Raw genomic sequence first — 26,230 nt, 5'->3', positions numbered from 1 at the left:
ATGCCCCTCATGGTCTATAGCTGAGAAAATGCAGTTCAGACAAATTAGATGATGTGCCCCATGCCACTTGCTTAGTCCATAGATGGTAAGACATGGGGACCATGTCTTTTTGTCTTAGGTCCTTCAAGTTGTGCTTTTCTTCTTAGGAGAGGTTTTTCTTTCGGTTGAGGAGTTTGAGGTGAAAATGAAGTTAGTCACTCTTGCTTCCAGGCCTTTTTGTACTTTGAAGACTAGAGTAGATGCACAGGCTTGGCATTGTGGCAGGTGTCTGTGAAGTCACTAGGCACAGTGAGCAGTGAGCAGCCATAATGCGGGGCCAGGTCCTTGTCCTGGCATAGGCTCAGGACACAAGCTGTGTTTCATGTGGGCTCTGCCTCCCAGGTGAGTAGTCTTTCCTCATGGGTGGACCGAGACACGTTCCCCACACGTGTAGCTGATATGTACTCCATGCGACTGTACCAGCTCTTGTCACACATGTTTTCTGTTCTTTGCCTTTCCAACTAAGCCACTTGTTCCCAGACTATAGCTTCCAAAATGTTGGACAGAATTAGTTGCTGGCACTGTCTAATGAGGAGGCAAGCGTCAATACCTTGTATGACCAGAGATGTATAGCCAGACCTAAAACACATCAAGTAGACATTAAAAAGTACAGACACTTGACTCTTTGCCCAGTCACTGTGTTATTAAAAAAGCATCATCCCGATAGCAGCCTCAGATATGCAAAAGGTTATCATAGGAAAGAAGCATTGTCATTATTCTACAGGACCAGAGAACACAGCTCACAGGAGTGGGTAGAAGTAGAAGGAGAGCCAGCAGATAGAGGGGCAGGATGCTGACAGAGCTGTCCTACAGGGGAGCATCCACTTTGCATGCTCTTTCTACTCAAAATGGACAGAATTTCTGGCAATGAACAGAACCCTATAGCCTTCAACTTTCCTTTTAGACCTCAAATTTCTTGGGTTTTCATCAGTAAGACTAAAAAAGGGTTCAGCAGCCTCAATCTTATTCTTTAGGTTACAAGGCCATAGTATGAAATGAAGATCTATACAGTCAAAAGTACCTTTGAAAAACATTTTTGTCACAAAAACATGCATTATACAAAGTTTTTGTGTGTGTTTGTAACCTCGAATAGCAATGCCTGTGCTAACCAGTGTCCAAGATACTGACCCAGCCTAAAAGAAGTAGAAAAGCAAAGTCTGCATGGATTTGCCTGGGCTGCATACTGTTTTGTCTTCATAACTGTCAAGTTATGAGCCGGCAGGGCTGGGAGTAGGGAGTTCCTGGGCATCTTTGCTTGCAGGTTTATGTCATTCTCTGTGTATAAACAGCTCCAGCACCTGCATGCTTGCTGAAAGTGTTTCTGACAATCTTGAAAATCAAATGACGGTATCTGGGGAAACCCCAGCCCAGGACCTGTTACAGAGCAGATGCTCACTTAAATGTTTGTGGTCATCAGCATCTTGCGCTATCAGACTTGATGATGCCAGTCTTTAAGAAGTTTTAGAGAGAACCAGGCCACCTGTGTGTCCAGGTTGGTTCTTTTTTTTAAGAGTTGGCACATCCTGCTTTGCTCCTCTGACGTTTACTCTCCAGAGTAAACATTGCTTCCAAAACCCCAAGTGGGTGGAGTATGGGGCTGCAGGCTACAAACACGTGAGTTCAAGATGCAGCAGGTGTTACCTTCCTTTGTGTGACACTGAGTGTGTCGCTTGTACTCTGTGTGTTTGGTTTCCTTCACTTGTAGGCCTTGCCAAGAAGACTCACTGAGAACCTGTAGGATGCCCAGAACCAGCTGCTAATCCTCCTTAGAAAGGTATTGCAGGGGCATCTCTCTTGTTCATGGTGGCAGTACCTCTGGGTAGCTTCCTCAGGGGAAGCATCACAGAGTGATACTCTAAGAAAGCCTTGATCTCTCCTGGATCCTGTTTCTGCTCCAGCAGGCCACAGGAAGATGTCAGACTGAATACTACAGTTTTAAAGTGCCAGGAGCCAAATTAATTATTCTAAATTATTCAAATCTACCTTGAAGGACTGATACAAAGCTAAATCATAACAACAGAATTTAGAATTTCATGACTGAATGTTCATCTCTTGGATTTATTCATTTATCCATTCAACAAAAATATTTGAGGAGTTCTTACCTGTGCTGTTCATCACTGAAGGGACAGGGACTCAAACAGGGCAGGGTCCTGGAGGCAGGAGCTGATGCAGAGGCCAAGGAGGGTGCTGCTTACTGGGTTCCTCTCCCATTGATTACTAACTGAAAAAAAAATGTCTTACAGCTGGATTTCAAGGAGGCATTTCCTCAACTGAGACCTTCCTCTCGTGTCAAGTTGACACACAAAACCAGCCAGTACACCCACCTATATCATGTTTGATAAAATATCTGTTCAAGCCGGGCGGTGGTGGCGCATGCCTTTAATCCCAGCACTCGGGAGGCAGAGCCAGGCGGATCTCTGTGAGTTCGAGGCCAGCCTGGTCTCCATAAGCGAGTTCCAGGAAAGGCGCAAAGCTACACAGAGAAACCCTGTCTCGAAAAAACAAAAAAAAAAAAGAAAAAAAAATCTGTTCAAATCTGTACCTTTTAGTTTTCCTGTTTGTTTTCAGTTGTTTATTTTTCTTATTGTCAGTAGTGTGTGTGTGAGTGTGAGTGTGTGTGTGTGTGTGTGTGTGTGTGTGTGTGTGTGTGTGTGTGTGTCCATGTCTCCAAAGGCTAGAAAGGACATCATATCTCTTAAAGCTGGGGTTATGGGTAGTTGTGAGCGGCCTGGCATAGGTGTTGGGAACCAAACTTGGGTTCTCTGGAAGAGCAGCTGTCCTCTGAACCTCTGAACCATCCCTCCAGCTCTTCCTTACTATTTGGGACAAGGAAGGTATCACTGAAACTGGAGCTAACAGACCAGGACCTGAGGGTTACAAATGTGTGCTGCTGTGCCTTTTCCCTGGACGCTGGGCTCTGAACCTGGGTCTTCGTGCTTATGCAGCGAGCACTTTACAGACTGAGCCCAGGCTTTTGGCATTTATCAGATCTCTTGGATTCCAGTGTTTTCTTGAACATGTGACTGTCGGTTACTTTTGTGTCATCTCTGACCAAAATATCTGCCAAGAAGAACTTACAAGACAAATGGTTTCTTTCAGCTCCTGGTTTTCGAGGGTTTCAGTCCCTTGTGACACTAGGAATGCATGGAGGAGGCTACCCATCACAGCAGACCAGGAACCAGAACGCTAGGGCAGAACCAGGAGTGGGCATAGTCTTCCAAGCTCACCCCTAGTGACCTACTTCAGCTAACTAGGCCCCTCTTCCTAAAGGTTCCCCAGCCTCCTGAAATAGCAACACCAGCTGGGAAATAAACATTCAAAACATGAGCCTATGGGGATGTGTATTAATTATGATTCTCTAAAGGAACAGAACAGAGTAAATAGCTATCAAAGGGGGATTTATTTCTTAGGTTGGCTTACATATGTGCTCGGAAGTCCAACATGGGCTGTCTTCACACTGGAGAGTCTGAGAGCCTTGTAGCTGCTCGGTCCAAGAGTCTGCCTGTCTCAGCAGTCACCCCCTGGTACTGAAGGTCTGGAGGATTCCTGAGGAGACACTGGACTTTAGTCTACACTGAAAGGCCAGAGAAGCTGGAAATAACGGATGGGAGTAGTGGCAGCAGAAATAACAGAATAGGTGAATATTGCAAACAGGGTAGGTGAACTGCTGGTGGGACATAAGGACAGAGAGCCTGAGAGCAAAGCTTTCCCCTCTGACCTCCTTGTATCTGGACTGCCGTTGGAAGGTACTGCCCACATTTAGGCTTGGTCTTCCTGCCACAAATAACCTGATCAAGGCAACCCCTCACAGGTGTGCCCCCACAGCTTATCTTTTAGTTGATTTCAGATTCAGTCCAATCGGCCTGAATTAATTTAACCCTCCCCAGAACATTTCACATTCAAACCGGAGCAATGTGTCTGAAGCAATGGGAACAATTCATCAGCTCCTCAGTTATGGACACTGGCTTGCCGTGGTAAAATGTTGTAAGCAGGAGTGCAGAATGCCTCTTGTGCCTTCAGAGTCTCACGTGCTAAGGGCTTTTGAGAAAGACTCCCTGCCATGACGAAGGAGCTAGCAGCACGCGGTGTGTGCAGAGGTTGGCAGAACACAGCCTGGTACCACTTCCAGCCTCCCCTGAAGTGCCTGACAGACTCAGACATCTCCTGTTCACACATTGTCCTACCTACTCACCAAGGGTGCCAGAGCCATGCCTCCATGTTTCTTCCTCACAGCCTGTGAGCCCAGAATAGTTTGTATGGGATGGTCTAACTCTTGCCAAAAACCCGGGAGTAAGCTAGAATTATTCTCCCTCTTGGATGATGGGTAAACGGAAGCACAGAAAGATTAAGAGCTGTCCCAAAGCGATGAGACCAAGAAGCAGAGGAGAAGGGATAGTGATCCAGAGTTCTGTGTGCATTGCGCTGGCCTTGGTGGAGGAGCATCCTTAGAGGATGGGGGGAGCAGCCATGCCCCAGGGAGTAAGGAAGTAGTTACCGAGGACCACCACTGTTTTGTTATTTTTTGTTTTCCCATGTGGGGACTATTTCCATAATAAAGAAGGTTTGGGCATTGTAAGTTCTGTTCTCTTTTGACGTTAGCCCGTGGACTGAACCTTCTGTTTTTGTTCTTTCTTGTCGAGTTAATAACAAACTAACCAGTGAGGTTTGAAAGAACACCACCAAGTGCTATGGCGGTCAAGTTGTGTCGTGTGGGGCTGTTCGCCCTTCTGTAAAAAGGTCCCCTGGTGTGTCATTTTCAATGATCTAATTCCATCCAGGATACACTCCTCTGGCAAAACCCTTTCTTATCAACCATACCAACTTGGCTCCGGCCACTGAAAAGCAAATGATGGAATATGGGCACACTGTCTGTCAAGGAGTAATGAGCTAATTTAGGTCTTTTCTTCTCTTTATGAGGCTTCAGGAAGGTACTGGAGGCCATGTAGGTTGAAATCAGTTGAGCACACAGCATGCTGCTATATCAGGGTCTGGTGTCATGGCCCTGGGGTATTGTGTCATGCCAAGTTTTCCTCGCTACAAGATCTCTAAGGCCCCAAGAGCTTGATTCCCTGTATCCTTAGAAGAGTTCATCTCTAAGCAGTCCAGATGCTAAGAGAAAGGATGAAAGAAGAACGTCTATGATTAAGAAAGAAAGACAGTTTAAACCTTCCTCCCTATTATTCCCACCTTTCCCTTTGTTTTGTGACACTAATCCTGGGGAGACATGCTGAAATACCTACGAATCCCAGACGGAACCAATGCAGACCGTAGTATGGATAACACCAGTGTCCAACTTGGTGAACCAATGAATTTTATTGAAGGTACTTACAGGATCAGAAATGACTCCAAAGACAACAAATATCACCCAACATGGGTGACAGCCCACAAAAGCTGGAAACCAGGAGAGCCCTACAAAACTCATAGAAATCTCAACAGATTAGGGACTGTTGCTAAGCGGTTTAAATAGTCTGAGCCCCTTGCTTTGCTGGTCTCTGCTTCCTCCAGGCAGCTTGGCTGGTCTCCATTTCATTTCTTCTAGGCTGCTTAGCTTATCCGAGCATCTCAGCAGTCCTTACTGCTTATGTGTGCATGAGAAGGGAGGACCAGTGAATCAGTTTCAGGGACTTCCTGAAGACTTTGAGTTGCTTACTTCCTGAGCTTAATAAGTTTCTTTGTAGGACATGTTTCACCTCTATTTAGAACATTCTATGTCTTAATGAGTTCCCCTCCAAGATGAATGGTTTTATCTAGGAAAAAAATCACTGCACAGCACCCCTTCATATCTCCCAAGGTTTTACTATCCCCTCTCCCTTAAGATCTTTCTTCCCCCTTTCCACCAATGGTCTCTTTCTTATTTCCTGGATTATACAGATACTCCAGTTTAAACTCAAAAATCTGAAGATTCAAAAAAAAAAAATCTAAAGATGTCTTTCTGGATTTCTCAAATCATTCAGTACAGTGTTTTCCAGTTTTATTCATTTATCTGCAAATTTCATTTTTCCTTATAGATGAATAAAATTCTATTGTGTAAATGCACCATATTCTTTTTAACAATTCATAAGCTGATGGCCATCTCAGCCATTTTCATGTCCTATCTGTTGCGAATAAAAGCACCTGTGAACGTGGATGGGCATGTGTCTCTGTATTAGGAAACAGATTCCTTTAGGCATATGCCCAGATGTGATACAGCTGGGTCTAGTTTTTGAGGAACTGTCACACTGATTTCACAGTGGGTACACTGATTACATTTCCACCAACAGTGCATGAGAGAAGAGTTATGTTCCTCTCCATTCTGACTCAGGTAAGATAAAATCTCAAAGTAGTTTTAATCTATGTTTCCCTGAAGGCTAAGGATGAGCACTTAAAACCATTTCTTAACTATTTGTATTTCTGTTACTGGCCCCAGGGATGAACCTATTACTGTTATTTGGCTAAGTAGACATAGCATCAAACTGCCATTTAAATTTGTAATTCTATACCTATAGACTAGAATAGTTCTCAGACCTCACCAGAGAAGTTTCTTTTTGCAGTCAATAGTTGTTAACACAGAAACTCACAAGTGCTCTAAGTGTAGTGAAGAAGTGCTCAGCCATAAATGGGACATCTCTATCTCTATCTCTATCTCTATCTCCCCTCTCCCATTGGAGAAGAGGGGACTGAATGATTGTAAGAGCCAGAGATCAGGGAAGACCAGAGCTAAACAGTATCTTCTGGATGAGGCAGGACTATTGACTCATGAACTCACCACAGTTGCAGTGACCTGCACAAAAATGAAGCCAGTCAACATACTAGCTTGAAGTGGGAGGAGTCAGGATCCTCCACCCATAACTGAAGAGCTATTGACAGCTGATGGCATCTATGGGAGGAGAATCAGTTTTCTTAAAGGATGTGGCCCCTGGTAGGTGGACCACATTCTAGTGGGTGGTCCCATACCTATGAATTATTTGGACAGCACACAATCGACCTGGTGGATTAAAAAATAAAAAAAGGGCATGAGGTTGGGAGGAGGTAAAAAGGTGTAGGCGGATCTGGGAGAGGTTAGGGGAAGGAGAGGAGGGTGAATATGATCAAAACACATTGCACGTGTATCTGAAATTCTCAATAAATTAATGAAAATGTTATATCATTAAAAAGAAAAGAACACTAAATGGACATAAAGGAGAAGTGGTAGGAGGAAGCTGAGCCCACCTTCGGCATTTTGGCAAGGGCTTACATCAGAATGGTTGTTTCTGCACAAGCCAGGAAACAGCTGTCAGGCGGCCCATCCCCTGAGAAATGCCCCTGCCTTCCCCACCAGGGACAGAACTGCTCCTGCTGGGGAAGTCTGATGCCGGGATTCCAACGCTCCATCTACTCTGCCTGTTCCGTGTCGTTTGCCCTGTGTGTCACGGTTTCTGTGTGGCTCAGCCACTTCAGGGGTAGGGCAGTCACTGCAGGAGCAGGAGGTGTCTAGAGGCAGTGAGTCCACAGTGACAGGAGATTCAGTAGGGCACAGAATTGCCCCCATGTTCTTTTCTTTTTAACTGAAATTTTTTTCATACAGTATATTTTGATCATGTTTTTAACTCCCATATTATTTTAATCTGTTTCCCCCCCTTATTTCTTGCCTTTTATTTACACATTCCCTTACTGCAGTATGCATCTGCTATTGGTTTTCCAGCCCCTCCCCCCCAGTAAGGTTAGAGGTTCAGGAAACTCCTCCCCTGACCTCCAGGGCGAGCTGTTTCTGAGGAAGAAGAAGATCAACTGGTAAATGAACAAAACTAGACGTTGGGATCCCAGCAGCCTGGTTGAGTTATGAGGTGGCTGTGTTTCCTTGTTTAAATTACAATTCTTTCTAGGACTTGGTTGCCTCAGGATAAAATTAGGAAGGCAGAACCTTCTCCATTCGATTGCTAGGAGTATATGAGAATACATAAGTATTTTAAGTACTTTTTAAATAAATAAGTACTTTTTGCATAGTGAGACAATTAAAAATAATTTCAGTAAATGTTATTACTAATATAGTATGACTAGTTTTATTAGAAAGCAAAATAAACAAAGTCAGAAAAATTAAACTCTTTTCTGTGTTTGGCTCTGGCAATTAAGACTAGGAAACAAAGATTTGCATGTGTTCTTCAGGAGAGCCCTTCCTTTGCTGGTAGAAAAGAAGCTGGTGGGGGCTGATAGGATGGTTTGCCCAGAGGGTGGAGCAGGAAGGGGGCGGGGCTTATATTCAGGAGCCAAACCATCTCCCATGACCAATCCTTAGGGCTGTGGCCACTGGACAAGTAGCTCTCCCTTTCTGGGCCTCAGTTTATTCCACATGTAAATCAAGGCTAATAATGAATTACTGTAGAAAAGGGAAAACCTGTCTCCCTATGTCAGTGGTTCCCACAGTCATGACCCCTTTGTGGATCATATATTAGATAGCCTGAGAATCAGATAGTCACATTATGATTCACAACAGTAGCAAAATTACAGTTAGGAAGTACCATCGAGATAATTTTATGGTTGGGGTCATCACAACATGAGAAACTGTTAAAGTGCTGCTGTCCTCTGTCATCTTAGGGTCTTGGCTGGGACGCTGTGATTTAGAATAACAAAGGACAGACTATCAAAAGAAGTACAGTTTCTAAGGCATGCAGTGAATACAGGCACTTGCTTGTCAACTTCAGACGGTTCAGCTTGAGGCCATTTCACTTCCTTGTGCAAATGTGACACTCTTTCAATAGGGTGCTTCAAATTCTGAATGTTTCCCTTCTTTCCAAGTGAGCAGTATGTGTTGTGATCCTTTCTTGTGATGCTGAACTGCTGCAGCCAGTGGTCCTGGTAGTCATATGATCACAGAGGAAGCATCCAGTACCCTGCAGTGCGCAGCATTGCTGAGCTGTGGTGTGCAGTAGGTCGGGTGTCTTCTCTGCATTTCCAACTCACAGTGGAGCAATGGGTTCCAACTGTCTGGTAAATCACAAGCTCTTGAATGTGAACCTGAGCGACTCTGAAGGGTAAATGGACCCTGAACCCTGGAACATCTAAACAAAAGAGCAGAAATGTTCAGAGAACTGATGACACAGAAAAGAACTGAACTTATGTAAATGCATGGAGAACTAATAGAAAAACAGGCTAATTAGGAAAAGTTTATCAGGTAAATTCCTGTTGTGTCTGTGGGATGGTCGGTGGTAAAGGTTCAAAGTTGTCTCTAGGAATTAACTCATGTACTTCCTGGTGGACAGAGACACGGGCAAATGGGCACCCTGGTTTTAGGCAAACAGTAGGGTGGAGAGCTCTTCCTTTGATCGTAGTTAACTTCAAAATAGTCTTTGTGCCCAAGTTGCATGTTCGCTCCTTTGTAACTGGTAGGACTAATGGGTTTGATACACAAGAGAGACTTGAACAGGACCTAGCACTACCTAACCATTAGCTGCTCTTGTTTGCTTTTATCTACACTTTCGTCATCCTTATCATGAGCCTGTGGTAGTAGTCACCCAGTTTTCCTTAACACATACCTGCGCGCGTGCGCGCGCCTCGCCCACGTCTCTTCTTCAGTAGCAGAAAGGCTGCCAGCCTGCAAGATGGGAGTGTATCCCTGAAGTTGCATCTGACACAACCATTCTTGGTCCAGTTCCCAGATTTGGGCTTTCCAAGGTGAAGGACAATGCAGGGCTGAGAGAGTGCTGCATTTTAGCAGTTACCAACGAGCACCCTGTCGGCATGTGACACCAGAAGAGGAGATGGGAGGGGAGGGCAGACAGCCAGGGTGTCTCAGTGGTTGAAAGTCTACATCCTGAGATAGAGGAGAACAGAGAAATGGCAAACTTACTGGTACGTGATATTCTGCAAGTTACTAAGTCCCCTGAGCCTCAGTTTCTTCATCTTTAAAAGAGGTCAGTGATCCTGTTTGTCCCATGGGATTAGATGAGAATTAGTGGGAGAGTGCTTGTCTTTGGATCAGTCTCTGAGTTCATAACCAGCCACATGGTGGGTGCTATTGGGTGATTTAGAGATAATGCTCCCTGTTGGGAGAGGTACAATGGCTAGCGAGTATTCGTGATATCCTTGTGTGTTAGCTGGGGTGATTTTGGAGGCATATAAACACATTTGTTAAGGGCTCGAGACCTGTGCTCTTGTCTAGCTTGTCCTACTGAGCTAAGTGACCTTGGGCAAACCAGTCAGCCAAGTTGTCTTGCTTTAGTCAGTTTTCTGCTGTTGTAGCAGAATCCTCAGACTGGATCATTTGCAAAGAAATGAGATTTATTTAGCTCACAGTATTGGAGACAGAAAAGTTCAAGATGAGGTTGCTGCACCTGGTGAGAACCTCATGGTACTTCCAAGCATGGTGAATGCCATCACACATCAGGAGAGTGGGGTGCAAGAGCCTGAAGACAAGATAGATGTAAGAGCTGATCTTAACAGCCTGCTCTTTCAAAAGCTAACTCAGTCCTGCATGAGTGAGGACCCACTCATTCATGAGGGACAGGATTAATCCATTCATGAAGTTTCTGTCCCAAGGGCCTATTAGACTCTACCCACCAACACTGCCCAGGGAGGAATTGCTCTTCACCACAGGTTTTGGTGGGGACTAACCATGCTCAAGTCATGACAATCCCCCAGGAAAACAGAGCCATGGAGTAGGAGTGTAACAGTGTGGGGGTTCTGTACTGCACAGACATCTCCTCCCATGCCCTTCCCCAGTGGGACACAGATAGCTTACGAACACCCACAGTCCTAAACTCCTCCAACAGACTTAAACCCTGTGTTCATTATGTGTGGGCTCTGTGTGCCAGATTCTAGGCAAGGCAGTGAGAACAGAGATCTCAGTTTTTTTTTCTGGAAGTGCCTAATGGGAAATACTGCGTAGTTGCATTGTTGGAGGCAGCAATGGGTGCTGGAACAGCAGTACAGAGAACGATCAGACTGATTAGAGAACTCTGAGAAATTGATAATAGAGGTAGGATATGTGTGGCAAGGAGGAACTGGGGAAGAAATGTACGAGAAATGGCTAGTACAGCACCCCGAGGGTACAGTACAGTGAGACTAAACATCTCTCCTAGTGGGAGTGTTTAGGTCATTGGGACATTTGTGTCGCTGTGATCAAAGGCCTGACAGAAAAGTGAGAGGGAAGACTTGACCCAGGGTTTCAGAGCTTTCGTTCCATCAGCATGGAAAAGACAGGGTAGAACCCAGTAGCTCGCAACTTTGCAGCCAGGAAGCAGAGAAGAGAGAGAGAAGCCCAGGACAAGATACAGTCCCCAAGGATATATCCGCTCATCATGGACTTCCTCCATCTAGGCATCTGTCTCCTCCAGAACCTCTCAAAATAATGTCATCAGCTGAGGACCAAACATTCAATCTTTGTTCCTATGGAGGGCATTTCACTTCAAATTATGAGGGAACTTCCCTTAATAGAGAAAAAAATAAAAGGCATTTTTTGGTGTGGAAAATGATCTAGGAGAGGTTCCAATCATGTTAGCTCCTAAAGTATTTGAAAGGACTTCAAATTCCACTTGGTGGGGGCAGGGCATGAAAAGGGTCAGAAAGACTTAACAGACTGTCAGGTGGAGAGTGACAGAGGCCACAGAAGAGTTGCATCTGTCTAGGGACTGTGACTGTGGGGTTAAAAGAAGCAAATGAATCTGACTGTTTTAGGTTGGTGGTGGCTGCATGGAGGAGGGGAGGGGAGAAGCATGCAGATCCTTGAATTGCCGGCCTGTGTGACTGAGTAGGGTCGTTGCTGAGATGGAGCTGGAGAAGGAGGGGTGAGGCAGGACATCGGGAGCTCCATTTGGACCCATTCATTGGGATGCTTTTTTAGCCATGCCTCGTCTGCTTTCCCAAGTGCATTTGCTAACTTCTTCATTAGGCCAGCACCTGGCCTTTAGGAGCATTGCCAATTGGTCATTTGCCCTGCCCTAGGCAGGGGGCTCCTGGCCAGCAACTGAAGGTGTAGGATTGAAGGCCGAGTAGGCCCAGTCTGGCTCATCAGGTGTGTTCTCTGTGAGTGTGCCTCCATCTGTCTACCTCTCTCTGTCTTTGTCTTTCTATGTATGTCTCTTCTTGCCTATGTCTACTTTTCTATGTCTGTGTTTCTTTCTCTCTCTCCATGTCTACCTATCTACCAATCTATCTATCTATAGATATGGATATAAATATATAGGCATATCTTCTCTGTGTGTTGAAACAGACAAACAGGCACACATTATGCGTATGTGTGTATTGTGTCCTCTGGCAGAAGCATCATGCAAATTTCCAAGGTGACTGGTATTTTCTCATCACATTTTTTGCATTTGTAGGGACATTGCAAGCCACAAGGTCCCTTTGTCTCTAACAAGAAGGCTACTTGTTGACTTATTCAGCAGGCAGAAAGGTCCTACTTGGTTCCAGATTGTGGCAGAATAGGCATCTCATTGGCTTTTCCCTGTCTGCCGCTGTCTCCAGTTCAACAAGTCCAAGGCCACATGTGCTACCAGACTTGGTACCTTAGTGCTCAGAGTCAAGCTCAGGACCTTTGCCTCAAATCCACAATGATGAGTGGATGCAGAGGGCACCATAGCAAGCAGCTTTAGATCAAACTGGTAACTGGTGGGTAGCACCAGGATCTTCCCAGAGGAGGTAGTGAGGCCAGAGACCATGAACAGAATAAATTCCTGAAGAAAATGGGAGAAGCATAGGGAAGGGCATGCTAGGGAAGGGAAAACAGTCATGAAACCACTGTGTGAGGGACAGAGTACAAGGACGAGGCCTCGAAGCACCTCTGTATAAATGGCCAAGCTCAACGTGAGCACCTGAGAAGCCAGATTCCAAGGGGACTAGGGTACCATGGTGTGGTGGAATGCCCATGGACCATGGCCTCAATCCTGCCAGGGCTTGAATCCTAATGCTATGACCAGGCAGGTGACTAGATGGTCAGGATTGTGGCCACCAGAGCTGGGAGGGGTGGCTTTGGAATGTAGCTCTGACAACTAGAGTTCAACACTGTGAGTAGCAATCTCACCTGACTCATAGGCTAGAAGATGGGTGATTTGAGTGTAATGGTCAGAGTCTGGCAAGCTGAGTGACTTTATGATCTCTGGCCCTTGGTTTTTACATCAGTAAAACGGAGGTGATAGCATTTCCTGGCCTGGGTTGTTGGGAAGGAAAGTCCCCTCTTTTGGACCATCTCAACAGGACTGGGATCTTAAGCCCAATAAATAGCCAACTCCATCGTCACCATATTCATAACCACTTTTATGATTACCGTCCCCATCATCAGGGTCTTATTATACTTATGACTGTAAGTCATCCCTTATTAGTTTCTTTTGTTGTTATAAATACCCTGACCAAAAGCAACTTAAGGAGCAAAGGGCTTACGTTGGCTCACAGTTTGAGTGTATGGTCCATCGAGGCAAAGGAGGCAGCAGAAGCAGGAGAGGGTAGATCACATGGCATCCCCAGTCAGGAAGCAGCGAGAGAGGGAGCTGGTGCTCAGCTCACCTTCCCAGCCCAGGGAACAGTGCTGCCTACATTGAAGGTGGGTCTTCCCACCTCAATTAGCGCAGTCTAGAAAGTCTCTTGAAGACATTCACAGAGACTTGTTTCCGGAAGACGGCCCATCCAGTTGACAAGGTTCACTATCATAGTCCTCAACCTGTGAAAAATCCCTGTTCTGTTTTGTTTTGTTTTGTTTTGTGACTGTTTTTCTTTACAATGATTGGAAAGTGATGCTCTCAATGCTGAGCTGAGGCAGTGAGCTTCAATTTCCAGATAGCAGTGCTCTTAACAGTCCGCTGACACATGAAAGGCCAGCAGGTCTCTCTCCTCTGGGGCTGGCCACTTTGGCATCTCATTGACAGCCTCTGGCGGCCAGACAGTGGTCTGGAGGAGTGTTTCCCCAAATCAGATTTGTAGACTAACTGCAGTGAATCCTTTGTAAAGTGCCATGGTTCATCCTGATTGTCAACTGGGTTCAGAATCACTCAGGATACACACCTTGAGGCATTCCACGGAGACATTTGCAGAGAGGTTTCACAGAAGAGGGTCGACTGCCCACCCTGAATGTGGGCGGCACCATTTCGTGGACTGAGGAAAAAGAGAAAGTGAATGAGGCACCAGCATCCATCCTCCTATGATCCACACTGGGACTCGGTGTGGCCAGCCACCTCATAGTCCTGCTTCCAAGCTTTGCCCACCATGGGGATTTTGGTAGCGACCTTCAGATGATGAGGACTGGTTAAGTCAGAGGCAAACTGACATGAAGATTGGGTGACCTCAAGCGCAGGCCCCAGGATGTTGCTGCCCAGACGGCTCTGCAAAGTCTTTCTGTAAATAAGTCCTGAAATTATTTTGTAGATAGATCAGTCATATTAGCCACTTAATCTTCAGAGGATTTAATAAATGCCTCCGTTTATTAAAGGTAAATGTTTCCTTCCATGCACTTGGTTTTGAGATTGTTTGGGCCACTCCTGTATTTGGACGTATTTCAGACAGGGATTATTAGACACAAATGAAAAGATTTCACTTGACTGACCCTCTCACCAAGTTCCCAGCACCCTGGGAGAGAGCTGGTACAGAAGGCTACGATTTATCATTTCCAAGCTAAAATCTTCTTTGTTTGGGTACCTCAGTGCTCTGCTTGTGGAGAAAATGATACCACTCACAGGAGAAAGGCCTGTGGGATTTGAACTCATCAAAAACAGCAGGCACTTTCATGCTGGTGTGTCCGGAAACGCTCTGTGCTCCAAAGGCCCAACACATCTGTTGGGATCAGTAGATCCGTTCCCTTGACACTTGACCTTTTCTCCAGAAAGTTAAGTGTCTCTTAGCTTCAACTAAACACAGGCTGTGGGTTTTCTACCCCCCCCCCCCCCCTCGAGACTGACTATACTTGCACTTGTCAGTATATTGGTGAAGTCCAGGCCATGTTGTTCCTAGGAATTTTTAAACTTTCTGACAAGAGACTGACTCTTAAGGGGGAGTCGGGGGAAAAGCATTCCTTTTAGTGTTCGCTCATGGAACAGAGGATAGAGTGAGGTATATTAGAGAAATCAGGGTGTATTTGCACAGAGGACTGGCCCCCAAAAACTCCTCCAGCAGCATGGCATTTGGTTAGCTGAGGTGTGAGTCGGGCACCTAGAGAGCTTTCTTTAGTATAATAACACATTTAGTCTTCACAGAAAACACATGGAGGTGGTTGACCTCCGTCCCTGTAATTTTATAGAGACTCACTCAATCAGTGGTCACCACTGCCCTCCTATGAGCTGGCACTGTTTAGGTGCTGAGGATACACCTAGGAGCAGGTCACACAGCGGTGTCTGATCCTGAGGCACTTGAATTCTGTCAGTGCAAGCAGAAAGTGGACAGTAAGCAGAATAAGTTGCAGGCAGAATAGAGGTGATGCATGCTGTACTGTTGGAGGAATCCCAAGTGCTGGGTAGTGGCCACCAGAAGGGAGTCCTCTTCTAGAGGGTGGCATTTAGGAATACCTAATGGAGGTAAGGACTGGACTGGGGAGGCATCTGGAGGGACTTCCTGCAGGAAGCACACACAGGAAGATCCGTCATGGGATTCATAGTCTTTCCCTGTGGTTTAAGAAGTGAGATAAGCTCTGCATATTCCTCATCTAAATTACCAGTGTAGGCAGTCCAGATGTCTGCCTGCAGAGCACTGTGTGAGTAACCTTGGAAGGGCACTGGAAAGAGGTTTCACAGGGAATGATGGATAAACCTGTTTTGAGTTTCGGTGGTTCTGAGAATGTGCTAAAATTCATAGAACTAGATGCCCAGAAAGTCCTTTTTACTCTGTGTTAACTTAAACAACAAATATTTCCAAAAGCATTTTGGCACTGTTTACTTTGATCTGCTCAATACCTGTAGCCCACAGGCCTAGGTGTGAGTAGCTGTTACTAGCTGTGAGCTCATTCTCATGCAAACACTGCAGCCCCCACCACCAAGCCCTCCTACCACTGTTGGAGCTCCTAGCGTGCTGGGGACACAGGTTGCTCACTGATGCCAGGCACTGTTTCAGACACCTTAATTAGTCACTTAATTTTCATAAGAACCCTATGGTGTAGGCGCTGTCATCTGAATTCTGCAAACAAAGAAACTGAAGCGCGGGGAGATGAGCTGGTTTTTCTGAGATGCGTCTGTGGGCAGGACGTAGCAGAGTCGAACAGCTCAACCTTCAGGCTGGTTCTGTCTGGCTGTGTCCAACACCGGACTGTTGGACTGTGTGTTCTTTAAAGTGTGCTTGAGAGAGGCCTTGTTCTGGGTAAGAACCAGTATTGGAGTCATGTTGTTGGACCTTGCAGACCAAATAGGATGGACAGGATGAAGGGAATGGGTGGGCATCGGAAACCTGTAAGGGGGGTTGGGGGGGAGAAGCCGGAACTTGAGGCTTCTGGCCTAAGAGCTGGTGAATCCCGGGTGGGAACCCAGATCCATAAACCCACCTGAAAGTGAGCAGAGAAATAAACCTCAGTTTCTCTGACACATCTGAGCAGAGATACCTGTTTCTTCCCTGGGCTGATGCCACTGTGGGATGGCTCTCCTCTCTCAAAAAGCTCCTCCCACTTTGATGCAACTTTGAAGCTTCTGACCCTGTGATTGTCCCTCTTCAGGCTTTTCAGCCTTCTCAATACTCCCCTTTCCCACCTCAACATTCTGAGAAGTAAGCTGGCAAGGCTGCCGGAGAAAAGGTTTTACATTTATTTTTTCCAATCTGATGTAGCCACTCCTGCCCTCTAGTAGCAAGTATGTGGCATCATCACTGCTTTTGCACGTTGCAGGCATTAAATAAAATACTAGTTATTTAAACACAAGAATTGTTATATTGCGATAATTGAATTCTGGTGACCAAGATGGGGTCTAAGTGACTTATGGGCAGGTAGCATGGATACCTGCTTATGGGCAGGAATATATATATTTATGGGCAGATAGTGTGTATACAATGGACAGTGGATGGTCATTGTCCTGAGTGGGGTGGAACACTGTAGTGTAAGATTTTGCCATACCACATTGAACAGTGTGCAGTTTAGAACACATGAATAGTATGTTTCTGGAACTTTCAAATGTAAAGTCTTTGGACTGTCGTTAACATTGCATAGCTAAACACACACACACACACACACACACACACACACACACACACACACACACACACACACGAAACAGAAGCCTTGATTAAGGAAAAACAGTCATGTAAATCCTCCACAGTCTGTGTCCCACGGCCAAGAAGACTCCATTGTGACTCTCTTCTCTGTAACCCTTTTATAGAGTCCTGTCACAGTTGTACTAAAGCCAAAATTATTTTCAAAATGGCCTCTTTTGATCTGGCATCTAATCTGTCTCTCTTCCTCTAAACAGTTTCTTGTGAACTTGTATTCCCCCCCCCCACGCCCCAGCAGAGTGGGCCTTCTTCCTCTTCTTCAGATGTACTAACATCTTTCCTACCTCAGGAGTTTGCATATATACATCTCCTCATTCCTCATGCTTCATTTTAAAGACTCATGATCATACAAAGGGAATTGCCTCTGTCTTTATGGTAACATGATCTCCTTTTTAGAAAACTTTTAAGTATTTCACACACCCCAAAAGAATTGATTTTAAAATTTAATGAAGCCACAAGATGTAAAACACAGAATTAGCAGAATTTCTTCATACCAATGATGACATGAAAATAAAATGAATTGACAATAGCATCAAAAATATTTAACAATAAATTTGACCAAAGAAGTGAAAAATATGAATGACAAAACCATAAAACATTAATGGAAATAATACTTGTAAGCGATACAAATAGATGTTAAGGTATCCTATCTTCATGGACTGGAAGTGTCAATATTGTTCAAATGCCCATACCACCCAAACAGTCTAAATTCAACACAACCCCTATCAAAATCTCAATGTCACCTTTGACCCAAAATGGAAATGTTATCAAGCCACAAAAGATCTTAAATGCACAGAGAAATCATGAGCAAAAAGAAAGCAGAAAACATTGTCTTTCACCTGACTCCAAAATCTATTACAAGTAATAGTACTTTGAAAGGGTACGACATAGTGCTCAAGAGATGGCTCAGAGGTCAAGAACATTGGCTGCTCTTCCAGAGGACCTGGATTCAGTTCCTAGCACTGACATGGTGCCTCACAACCATCTGTAACTACAATTACTAGGATCTGATGACTTCTTCTGGCCTCTGTGGGCACCAGGCACACATGTGATGCACATACATATATGCAAGCAAAACACTCGTGTGCATAAAATGGAAACAAATGAGTGTTTATAAAGTATAGCAACAGTGGAGAAGCAGATACATTGATCTGGAATAGAGCAGAGAGCCCCAGAAATAAAGTGGCATTTACAGTCAAAGTTCTAAGAATATACAGCAGAGAAGACATAGTTTCTTCAGAAAAAGTAGCTATGGGAATGGCTAACTACAGCCAGGAAAATGAAATTGGAGCCTTGTCTCATACCATATGTAAAAACCAACTCAAGATGGATAAATCAATGTAAGACTGAAAGTGTAAACAATTAGAAAAACAGTAAAAAGAAAGTAATCAATGTTGCTTTAGTGATGATATCTGGGATATGTCACCCAAATCCAGGCAACATATAAGTCAGAATTAACAAATGGGGTTATATCAGATTGAAAGAAGCAGTTAATAGTATGAGAGACATCCCAGGGATTGGAGGAATACTTTATAAATATCTATCTGATAAGAGGCTAGTATCCAAAAATGTATAAGGTCTCAACAGCAAGAAAACAAATAACCTATTCTAAAAATATATAAAGCACCTGAATAGACATTTCTCAAAAGGAGACACACTAATCACCAAAGATATATGAAGACAATTCTCATCATCAGGGAGATGCAAATGGGTACAATGAGACACCTCACATGTGATAGAATGATTATTATAAGCAATATGAAAGACAGTGCTGAGGCCAGCAACATGGCCCAGTGGGTAAGTTTGATGACTTGAGTTTGATACCTGGGGCCTACATGGTAGACGGAGAAAACTGACTTTTGCAAGTTGTCCTCTGACCTCTACACCCATGTTGTGACATGTGCATACATAAAAATAATTTAAAAATTATAATGATAGAGCCATCAAGGGCATGGAGAAAGGAGACTTGTATACTGTGGATGAGAATGTAAATTAATGTAGTCATTAATGGAGAACAGTGTTAGGGTTCCTCAGGAAACAAGAAATAGAATTATCATTTTGGTTCAGCAGTCTCACTTCTGGCCATATAGCCAAAAAAAAAAAAAAAAAAAAAAAAAATCGAAACTACCATGGCAAAGAACTCTCCCGTGTTCATTTCAGCATTATTCACTATGACAAAGGTGTGAAATCAGTCTGCCTTCATTGTCAGAGGGTGTGGTGTTGGTGATAATGAAATACTATTAGGTCATGAAAAGGGGGAAACTCCTGTTGCTTTCAATAGGGATGAACCCAGAGGACACTGTGTTAAGTAAAATGAGCAAAATACAGAAGGACACAGACTACATGGCCTCAAGCGGGGCTTCTAAGAGTCCAGAGCACAGAAGCGCAACATCCAGCCATGGCTACTAGAAGTAGAGGGAAGGTGTGGATGAAGATTGGGTGATATTCATCAAAGTTGCAACTGAGAAGAATGAGCTTCAGTTGTCCATTGTAAGGACAACAGATGTTAAATATTAAACAACAATATATCTCATCTTTTCAAACTGCCAAAGGGGATTTTAAATGCTTTCACAACCCCAAAATTCTAAGTACATGAGATAGTCTTGTTTGTTTACATGATTTAATCATCCCATAGTGAAAACATTTATCAAAAACTAACATCATCTGCCAGCTAAAAGTAATGTTATAAAGAAGGTTGCTTTCTCAGATAAGACTTCCCAGCTGTCCTATTTAAAGACACATTACACTCTGCAACGCCACTCCAAGTTCTTTACCAGTACATACTTCAAGCCATAGCTACTGGTTCATCTGTTACCAGTTTGTCTTTGCCAGACCTAACTCTTTCTGGGGCCATAGTAGTAAGGGTTACAAGATAATTCCTGCTGTTGGGGTTGACCAGAAGTTTGTAAGGAGGCGTGCCTGGAGGAACACACCTGTAAACTCGGTTTCTTGGGAAGTTGAGACTGGGTGTTCAAGAGTTCAAGCTCAGCCTGGGCTACATAGTGAAGCTCTGTCTCAAAATAACAAGTAAAAAAAGGGCTTTCAGGAAGACAGAAAAATTTAGAGGAGGCAAGGTTGATGGTGATGGTTGAATTTCTACCAGTGTGAGGTAGATCTGAGTTCCCAAAAAAAGAGACTGTTAAGTAAACTGCACAGTCTCTTCAACTCAAATATTTCACAAACTTTTCATCCAGTAATTTAAAAATAGAGGCATTTCAATTCCCGTAGTGACCAGTAGCTTGTTGGGATTAGCCCCTTCACAGATGATAATCATGAACTTTGCAGAAATATTTCAAAGAAAACACTTGATGTTGTTAGAATCAAAAAGTAGATGCACTGTGGAGGAGAGTCCCTGCCCTGAAGAAAGGTAGCCACCCCACATCTGCCCAGGTGAAATGGAAAGTGTGGCCCAGAGAAGCTGGAGAGAAGGCAAAGAGCTGTGGGTTTAATGGTTTAATGGGCAGCATACAAATGGATGGGAGAGTGTGGGAAGTCAAGAGATGTTTCAGTTCCTCTCAAGAGGATCAGTCAAGGCTTTGCTAAAACTGCACTACATCCCCACCCCTCCCTCAGACCAATTCTGTTTTTCTTTCTAGCTGACAGTTGTTCATTGGGGTGGCACTCTTCAATAGGCCTGACTTTAAGACACTATGGAGAGAGAAGTCTATCTGACGAACCAACCTGATACAAAACATTGGAAAGGTTTTTTAAAATATATATTCTTGTCAAGTGCAATAGGACATCATCAACTGCAATAGAACATCATTGAGAGATCATACTGAACCTTTAAGTTAGTCTCGGGGATACAGAGGTGGCCTCATCTGTAAGATTCTTGCCATGTAAATTTGAGGACTGGAATTGTGGTCTCTAGCACCCAGGTAAAAATCTAGGCACAGCAGTGTGCATTAGTGCCTTGGAGAGGTGTGGCTTGACCAGAAAGGGGTGCAGGGGAACTTTCTGAGGTGACAGAAGCAAGCCAGTGCCACCCCACATTATCATTTAACAAAGAAGTGGACTGTAAAGACTTTGAATTTTACTTTAAGTAAAATCTATAATAATAAAATATAAAAATATGACAGAAACATATAGTTCAGTTCCATGGCTTAAGTAGTCCTTGTTCTTGATCTCAAATCAACAGTGAGGTTTGAATAATTGTTCTTGTGTTGGTGAGATGGCTCAGGCACAGACAGGAAAGGCACATGAGTTCAGTCTCTAGTCCCACAGAGTGGAAGGAAATACTGATACCTGCACATTGTTCTCTGGCTCCCACGGAGTGTGTGCACACACCTACATCCAAATACACACACATATCCACCAATAAACAAATGGAATAAAAGATTTCCAGAAAATAGTGTGTGTGTGTGTGTGTGTGTGTGTGTGTGTGTGTGTGTGTGTGTGTGTGTTTTGTCTGTTTCAGTTACCATAACAAAATGCCACAGACCATATGGTTTAAACAGCAGTAATTCATTTTCTCACAATCTGGAAGTCTGACAGCAGGATGGCAGGATGTAGCATGGTGGGGTCTGGTGAGGGCCACCTTCCAGCTTGCAGACAGCTGCCTTTATTTGTGTCCTTACAAGATGCAGAGGGTGTCCCTCATAAGAAGAGTTCTACTCTACCTGGGATTCACCATCAATACTTACCCAATTCCAATCACCTCCCAAAGGCCTCTCCTGTTGTCTTTGGGATTGAGATGGTCTGTATGTGAAATGTGTTGCTGATTGGTCAATAAATAAAACACTGATTGGCCAGTAGCCAGGCAGGAAGTATAGGCGGGACTAACAGAGAGGAGAACTGAGAGAACAGGAAGGGGGAGGGTGAGACAGCCAGTCGCTGCCATGACAAGCAGCATGTGAAGATGCCGGTAAGCCACAAGCCACGTGGCAAGGTATAGATTTATGGAAATGGATTAATTTAAGCTGTAAGAACAGTTAGCAAGAAGTCTGCCACGGCCATACAGTTTGTAAGCAATATAAGTCTCTGTGTTTACTTGGTTGGGCCTGAGCGGCTGTGGGAGTGGCGGATGACAGAGATTTGTCCTGACTGTGGGCAAGGCAGGAAAACTCTAGCTACAGAGGTGGGCAGAGCCACAAGCCACAGAGGCCATTTTGGTCTTGCAAATGCTGCAGTTTAAAGCAATAGTTACACAATAAGGCAGATACAGATGAAACAAGACTTTAAAATGCTTTACAATGTGTGTAAAAATGTATGTAGGCTTGGAAGAGAGAGAAAAAGGAATATATACAGTTATATAAAGAAATACATAGTTTTTAAAAATAAAGTCTTTAAAGAGACAGTAAAGGTAGTATAAAAAATAAGCCATGTAAAGATGGCTACCACACAGAGAATATAGGTGGGACTAACAGAGAGGAGAATTGAGAGAACAGGAAAGGGGGGGGAGACTGCCAGCCACCACCATAACAAGCAGCATGTGAAGATGCCAGTAAGCCACGAGCCACGTGGCAAGGTATAGATTTATAGAAATGGGTTAATTTAAGATATAAGAACAGTTAGCAAGAAGCCTGCCATGGCCATACAGTTTGTAAGCAATATAAGTCTCTGTGTTTACTTGGTTGGGCCTGAGCAGCTGTGGGACTGGCGGGTGACAAAGATTTGTCCTGACTGTGGGCCAGGCAGGAAAACTCAAGCTACACTCTCCTCCAAATCTCTTCTCACTGGGGATCAGATCTTCAACATATGAACTTATGTGGGGGGGATCTCAATCTTCAGCATTATACATTCAAGAAAATTAGGAGAACACAAATAAACAGAAAGAGGTCAAAAAACATGGGTTACCAAAATGTATTCACTGCTATGATTTATTTTTAATTTCTAAGTGGTGTTACTTTTCTATGGCTGTAGTTATCTTATACATGTAATTTTGTGTTCTGATTCTTTTCTGTCAGTGCTGGGGATCTAAGTCAGGGTTTCCTGCATGCTAGACCCCTCTACCACTGAGCTATAGCCCCAGCCATTTAAAGTTTTTATATATTTGTTCATCCATTTAATTCTGAGAGAGGCTCTTACTAAGTCATTCACGCTGGCCTTGGACTCACTATAGGCCAGGCAGGTCTTGAACTATTGATGTACCTGTCTCTGCCTCCAGTGTAGCTGTGACTGCTGGCATGTGCCAGCAAGGGCAGACTTGATGTGTTTAACATTACAACATGAAACTTAGTTTTGTTACTAAAGATGCTCCGTCTGAACCCTTTTTTGAAGGGACAGAAACAATTCACCAAGTGACTGTGTCATCCTGTGGCTGAATATTGAGTGGCTTTCCAGTATTTTAAACAGTGTCAGTAAGGCTGTGGTAAACCTATGTATGCATGAGGTTTTTACATGTTACTTAGATTATTTTTCTTAGTGTAGAATTCCTGAAAATGGAAGTTGTATGCTTTTAAGGCATATTGCCAAATAGTCTCTCAAAGTGTGTCCCAGTTTTCAAAGCCACCAGCAATGGGCTGAAAATGTCCTTTATCTGTTTGCTTTTAAAGGGGAGAAGGCTGGTTCCACTAATGTGCTTACTGGATTCTTTCCAACAGGTAAACAGAATCCTGTGAAGCCCACTTCTGGTGGTGTAGAACCCCTGGGCTCCTCGGACCCCAAGCCTCCTGCTCCCTGCCGCTGGCAACCTGCACTTTGAGCCTTACCTAGCTGCTTTTGTGTGGACGGAGGCTTCCCATCTGTCGCAGCCATGAACTTCCTCCGGAGGCGTCTGTCCGACAGCAGCTTTGTAGCCAACCTGCCCAATGGCTACATGCCGGACCTGCAGCGCCCAGAGAGCTCCAGCAGCTCCCCAGCATCCCCGGCCACAGAGAGGAGGCACCCCCAGCCCCTGGCTGCCTCTTTCTCTTCTCCGGGATCCAGCCTGTTCAGCTCCTTCTCCAGTGCCATGAAACAGACCCCACAGGCCCCCTCGGGGCTAATGGAACCACCCACTCCTGTCACCCCCGTGGTTCAGAGACCCAGGATCTTGTTGGTGATTGATGATGCCCACACAGACTGGTAAGCAGCTTCAGGGATGGAGCCTGCATGGGGCTGTCTCACCTCTTGGGAAGACGGAATGAAAAACCAAGTGCTATAAAAGGCTTATATGGTTTCTGAGGCTAGCTGGGAGCAGGAGGGGTTTACCAAAGAGAAGCTATATGCCTTTTTCCCCTCCCTAGGGGCCTTACACCAACAGATCCCCCTCTGCAAATTGCAAGTCTAACAGTTCTAAAATAAACAAACAGAGGTCCCTAGTCTGGAAAGTTCCCTGTGTATGCTGTAAACATCTTTTCTTTTTTTTTCTTTTCTTTTTTTTTTTTCCAAGACAGGGTTTCTCTGTGTACCTTTGCGCCTTTCCTGGAACTCACTCTGTAGCCCAGGCTGGCCTCGAACTCACAAAGATCCGCCTGCCTCTGCCTCCCAAGTGCTGGGATTAAAGGCGTGCACCACCACTACCCAGCATGCTATAAACATCTTAAAGGTTATGATATGGGTGCTGGGAGTGTTCTAGAGACACAGCACAGAAACCATATAACCTTTCTGAACAAGCCAAGTCCTCAAGCCTGAAATACACCTGGCAGTGTTTCCCAGGTTCCCTCCACTCTGCCAAATGAGGGTGTTAGGAGGGCGCAGGAATCAACAGAAGCTCACAGTTCTTATCCTAAACTCTTGGGAGCAGGTGACCCACCCTTGCATCCCATTTCTCCCATGAGCTTGACCTCTGACACCCAAGTGGGCAGGAATGACTAGTTCTCCAGCCTCCTCCAGACAGTAGGTTCTGAAAGCAGAGGCCTGTCCACTCACTGCGGTCATCATTCAGCAACTGACCAGTCACAGAGCACCAGATCAGCACAAAGGTTGTGCAGGATCAGATGAGGTGCTCATGTGGGGCTGCCTAGGGGAATAAGTCTGTACCCCAACTTTGGGGTCCTGGAGGTAACAAATACTGTAAGTCCCATTAGAAGACAGCGTTTACAGCTAATGACATCGGCCCAAGTGTGGAGATAATGAAGCTCTGTACCCAGAGCAGAGCTGAACCTGTGGAAAGCAGAGTGGTTCTGACAGTAGACGCATGCATGGTGTGTGCGTATCTCCTAATCTCCAGACTGGCATATTGTCTGCACCCAGCATCCCCAGGGAAGTGAACTCAGGTTGGGGTTGACTGAGCCTCTGCTTTGCAGTGGAAGCTGCATTCGTGATGTTCAGCAGTGTTAAAGTATTCAGCTGATTTAGGCGGCAGACTTCACCTTTCCAATCAGAAGTGACCTCTTTACTGTTAATTGCTTTAGGCCTGGAACTCACTATGGAGCCAAATCTGAGTTCAAACTCACGGGTGAGCTTCCTGCCTCTGCCTCCCGAGTGCTGGGATTACAGGTGTGAGCCCCCACACTCAAACTAGAAATGACCTCATCTTAAACAGGGTGGCCTGGAAGTTGCCTCTGTCTGGTCCAGTCTGAGTTGTCTTCTTTTCTCAAAGGCTTTTGTATCCCAGGCTTGCCTGTGTCTGCTGTACACGGGCACAAAGCTCACCCTGGGGTTGTGTACCTGAGGCTTGGTATCTTTGGAGGTTTTGCTCCCAGGCCCTTATCCAGGGGCAAAGCGCCTGCCCCTCTGCCCAGTAATTAACTGGCTGCAGTATCCTTGGAGTCTCCGGGTGCTATTTAATCCAACTTTTTTTTTTACAAGCCTGTCTGTGTGTGGTATGTGGGTACATGTATGTGTGTTAACAAATATGCTGTGTGGAGACCTGAAGTTAACATCAAGTGTCTTCCTGGGCCAGTTTCTACTTTGTTTAGAGACAGGATCTCTCAATGAATCCAGAGCTTACCGTCTCCTGCTAGATTAGCTAACCAGTTTGCTCCACCACCACCACCATCACCATCACCATCACCATCACCACCACCACCACCACCACCACCACCACCACCACTACCACCACCACCATCACCACCACCACCACCACCGGATTACCTACCAGTGGCCACCATGCCTGCCAGGCTTTCACTGGCAGGGATCTGGACTCCAATCCCCACACTTGCAAGTCAAACACTTTATCCACTGAGCCATCTCCCCAGCCCCTAAC

At 44.9% G+C, this 26,230-nt stretch overlaps 1 protein-coding gene across 8 annotated transcripts in view; it reads left to right on the top strand.

Annotated features, from left to right (window-relative positions):
• The window catches only part of Syn3 (synapsin III), a 454,398-nt gene that overhangs the window by 8,654 nt on the left and 419,514 nt on the right, over window positions 1-26,230 (top strand). For all 8 annotated transcript variants that reach the window (XM_052752956.1, XM_052752959.1, XM_052752958.1 and 5 more), the window contains exon 2: window positions 23,703-24,165. In XM_052752956.1, the coding sequence (XP_052608916.1) occupies window positions 23,855-24,165 (311 nt within the window). In that variant the 5' untranslated portion in view covers window positions 23,703-23,854. The remainder of the gene's footprint in view (window positions 1-23,702; window positions 24,166-26,230) is intronic.

This window comes from Peromyscus californicus, unplaced genomic scaffold (genome assembly GCF_007827085.1).
Source record: "Peromyscus californicus insignis strain IS unplaced genomic scaffold, ASM782708v3 Scaffold_24__1_contigs__length_46423439, whole genome shotgun sequence".
In the NCBI taxonomy this organism is placed as follows: Eukaryota; Metazoa; Chordata; class Mammalia; order Rodentia; family Cricetidae; genus Peromyscus; species Peromyscus californicus.
This window is presented reverse-complemented; position numbering and strand designations above follow the sequence as displayed.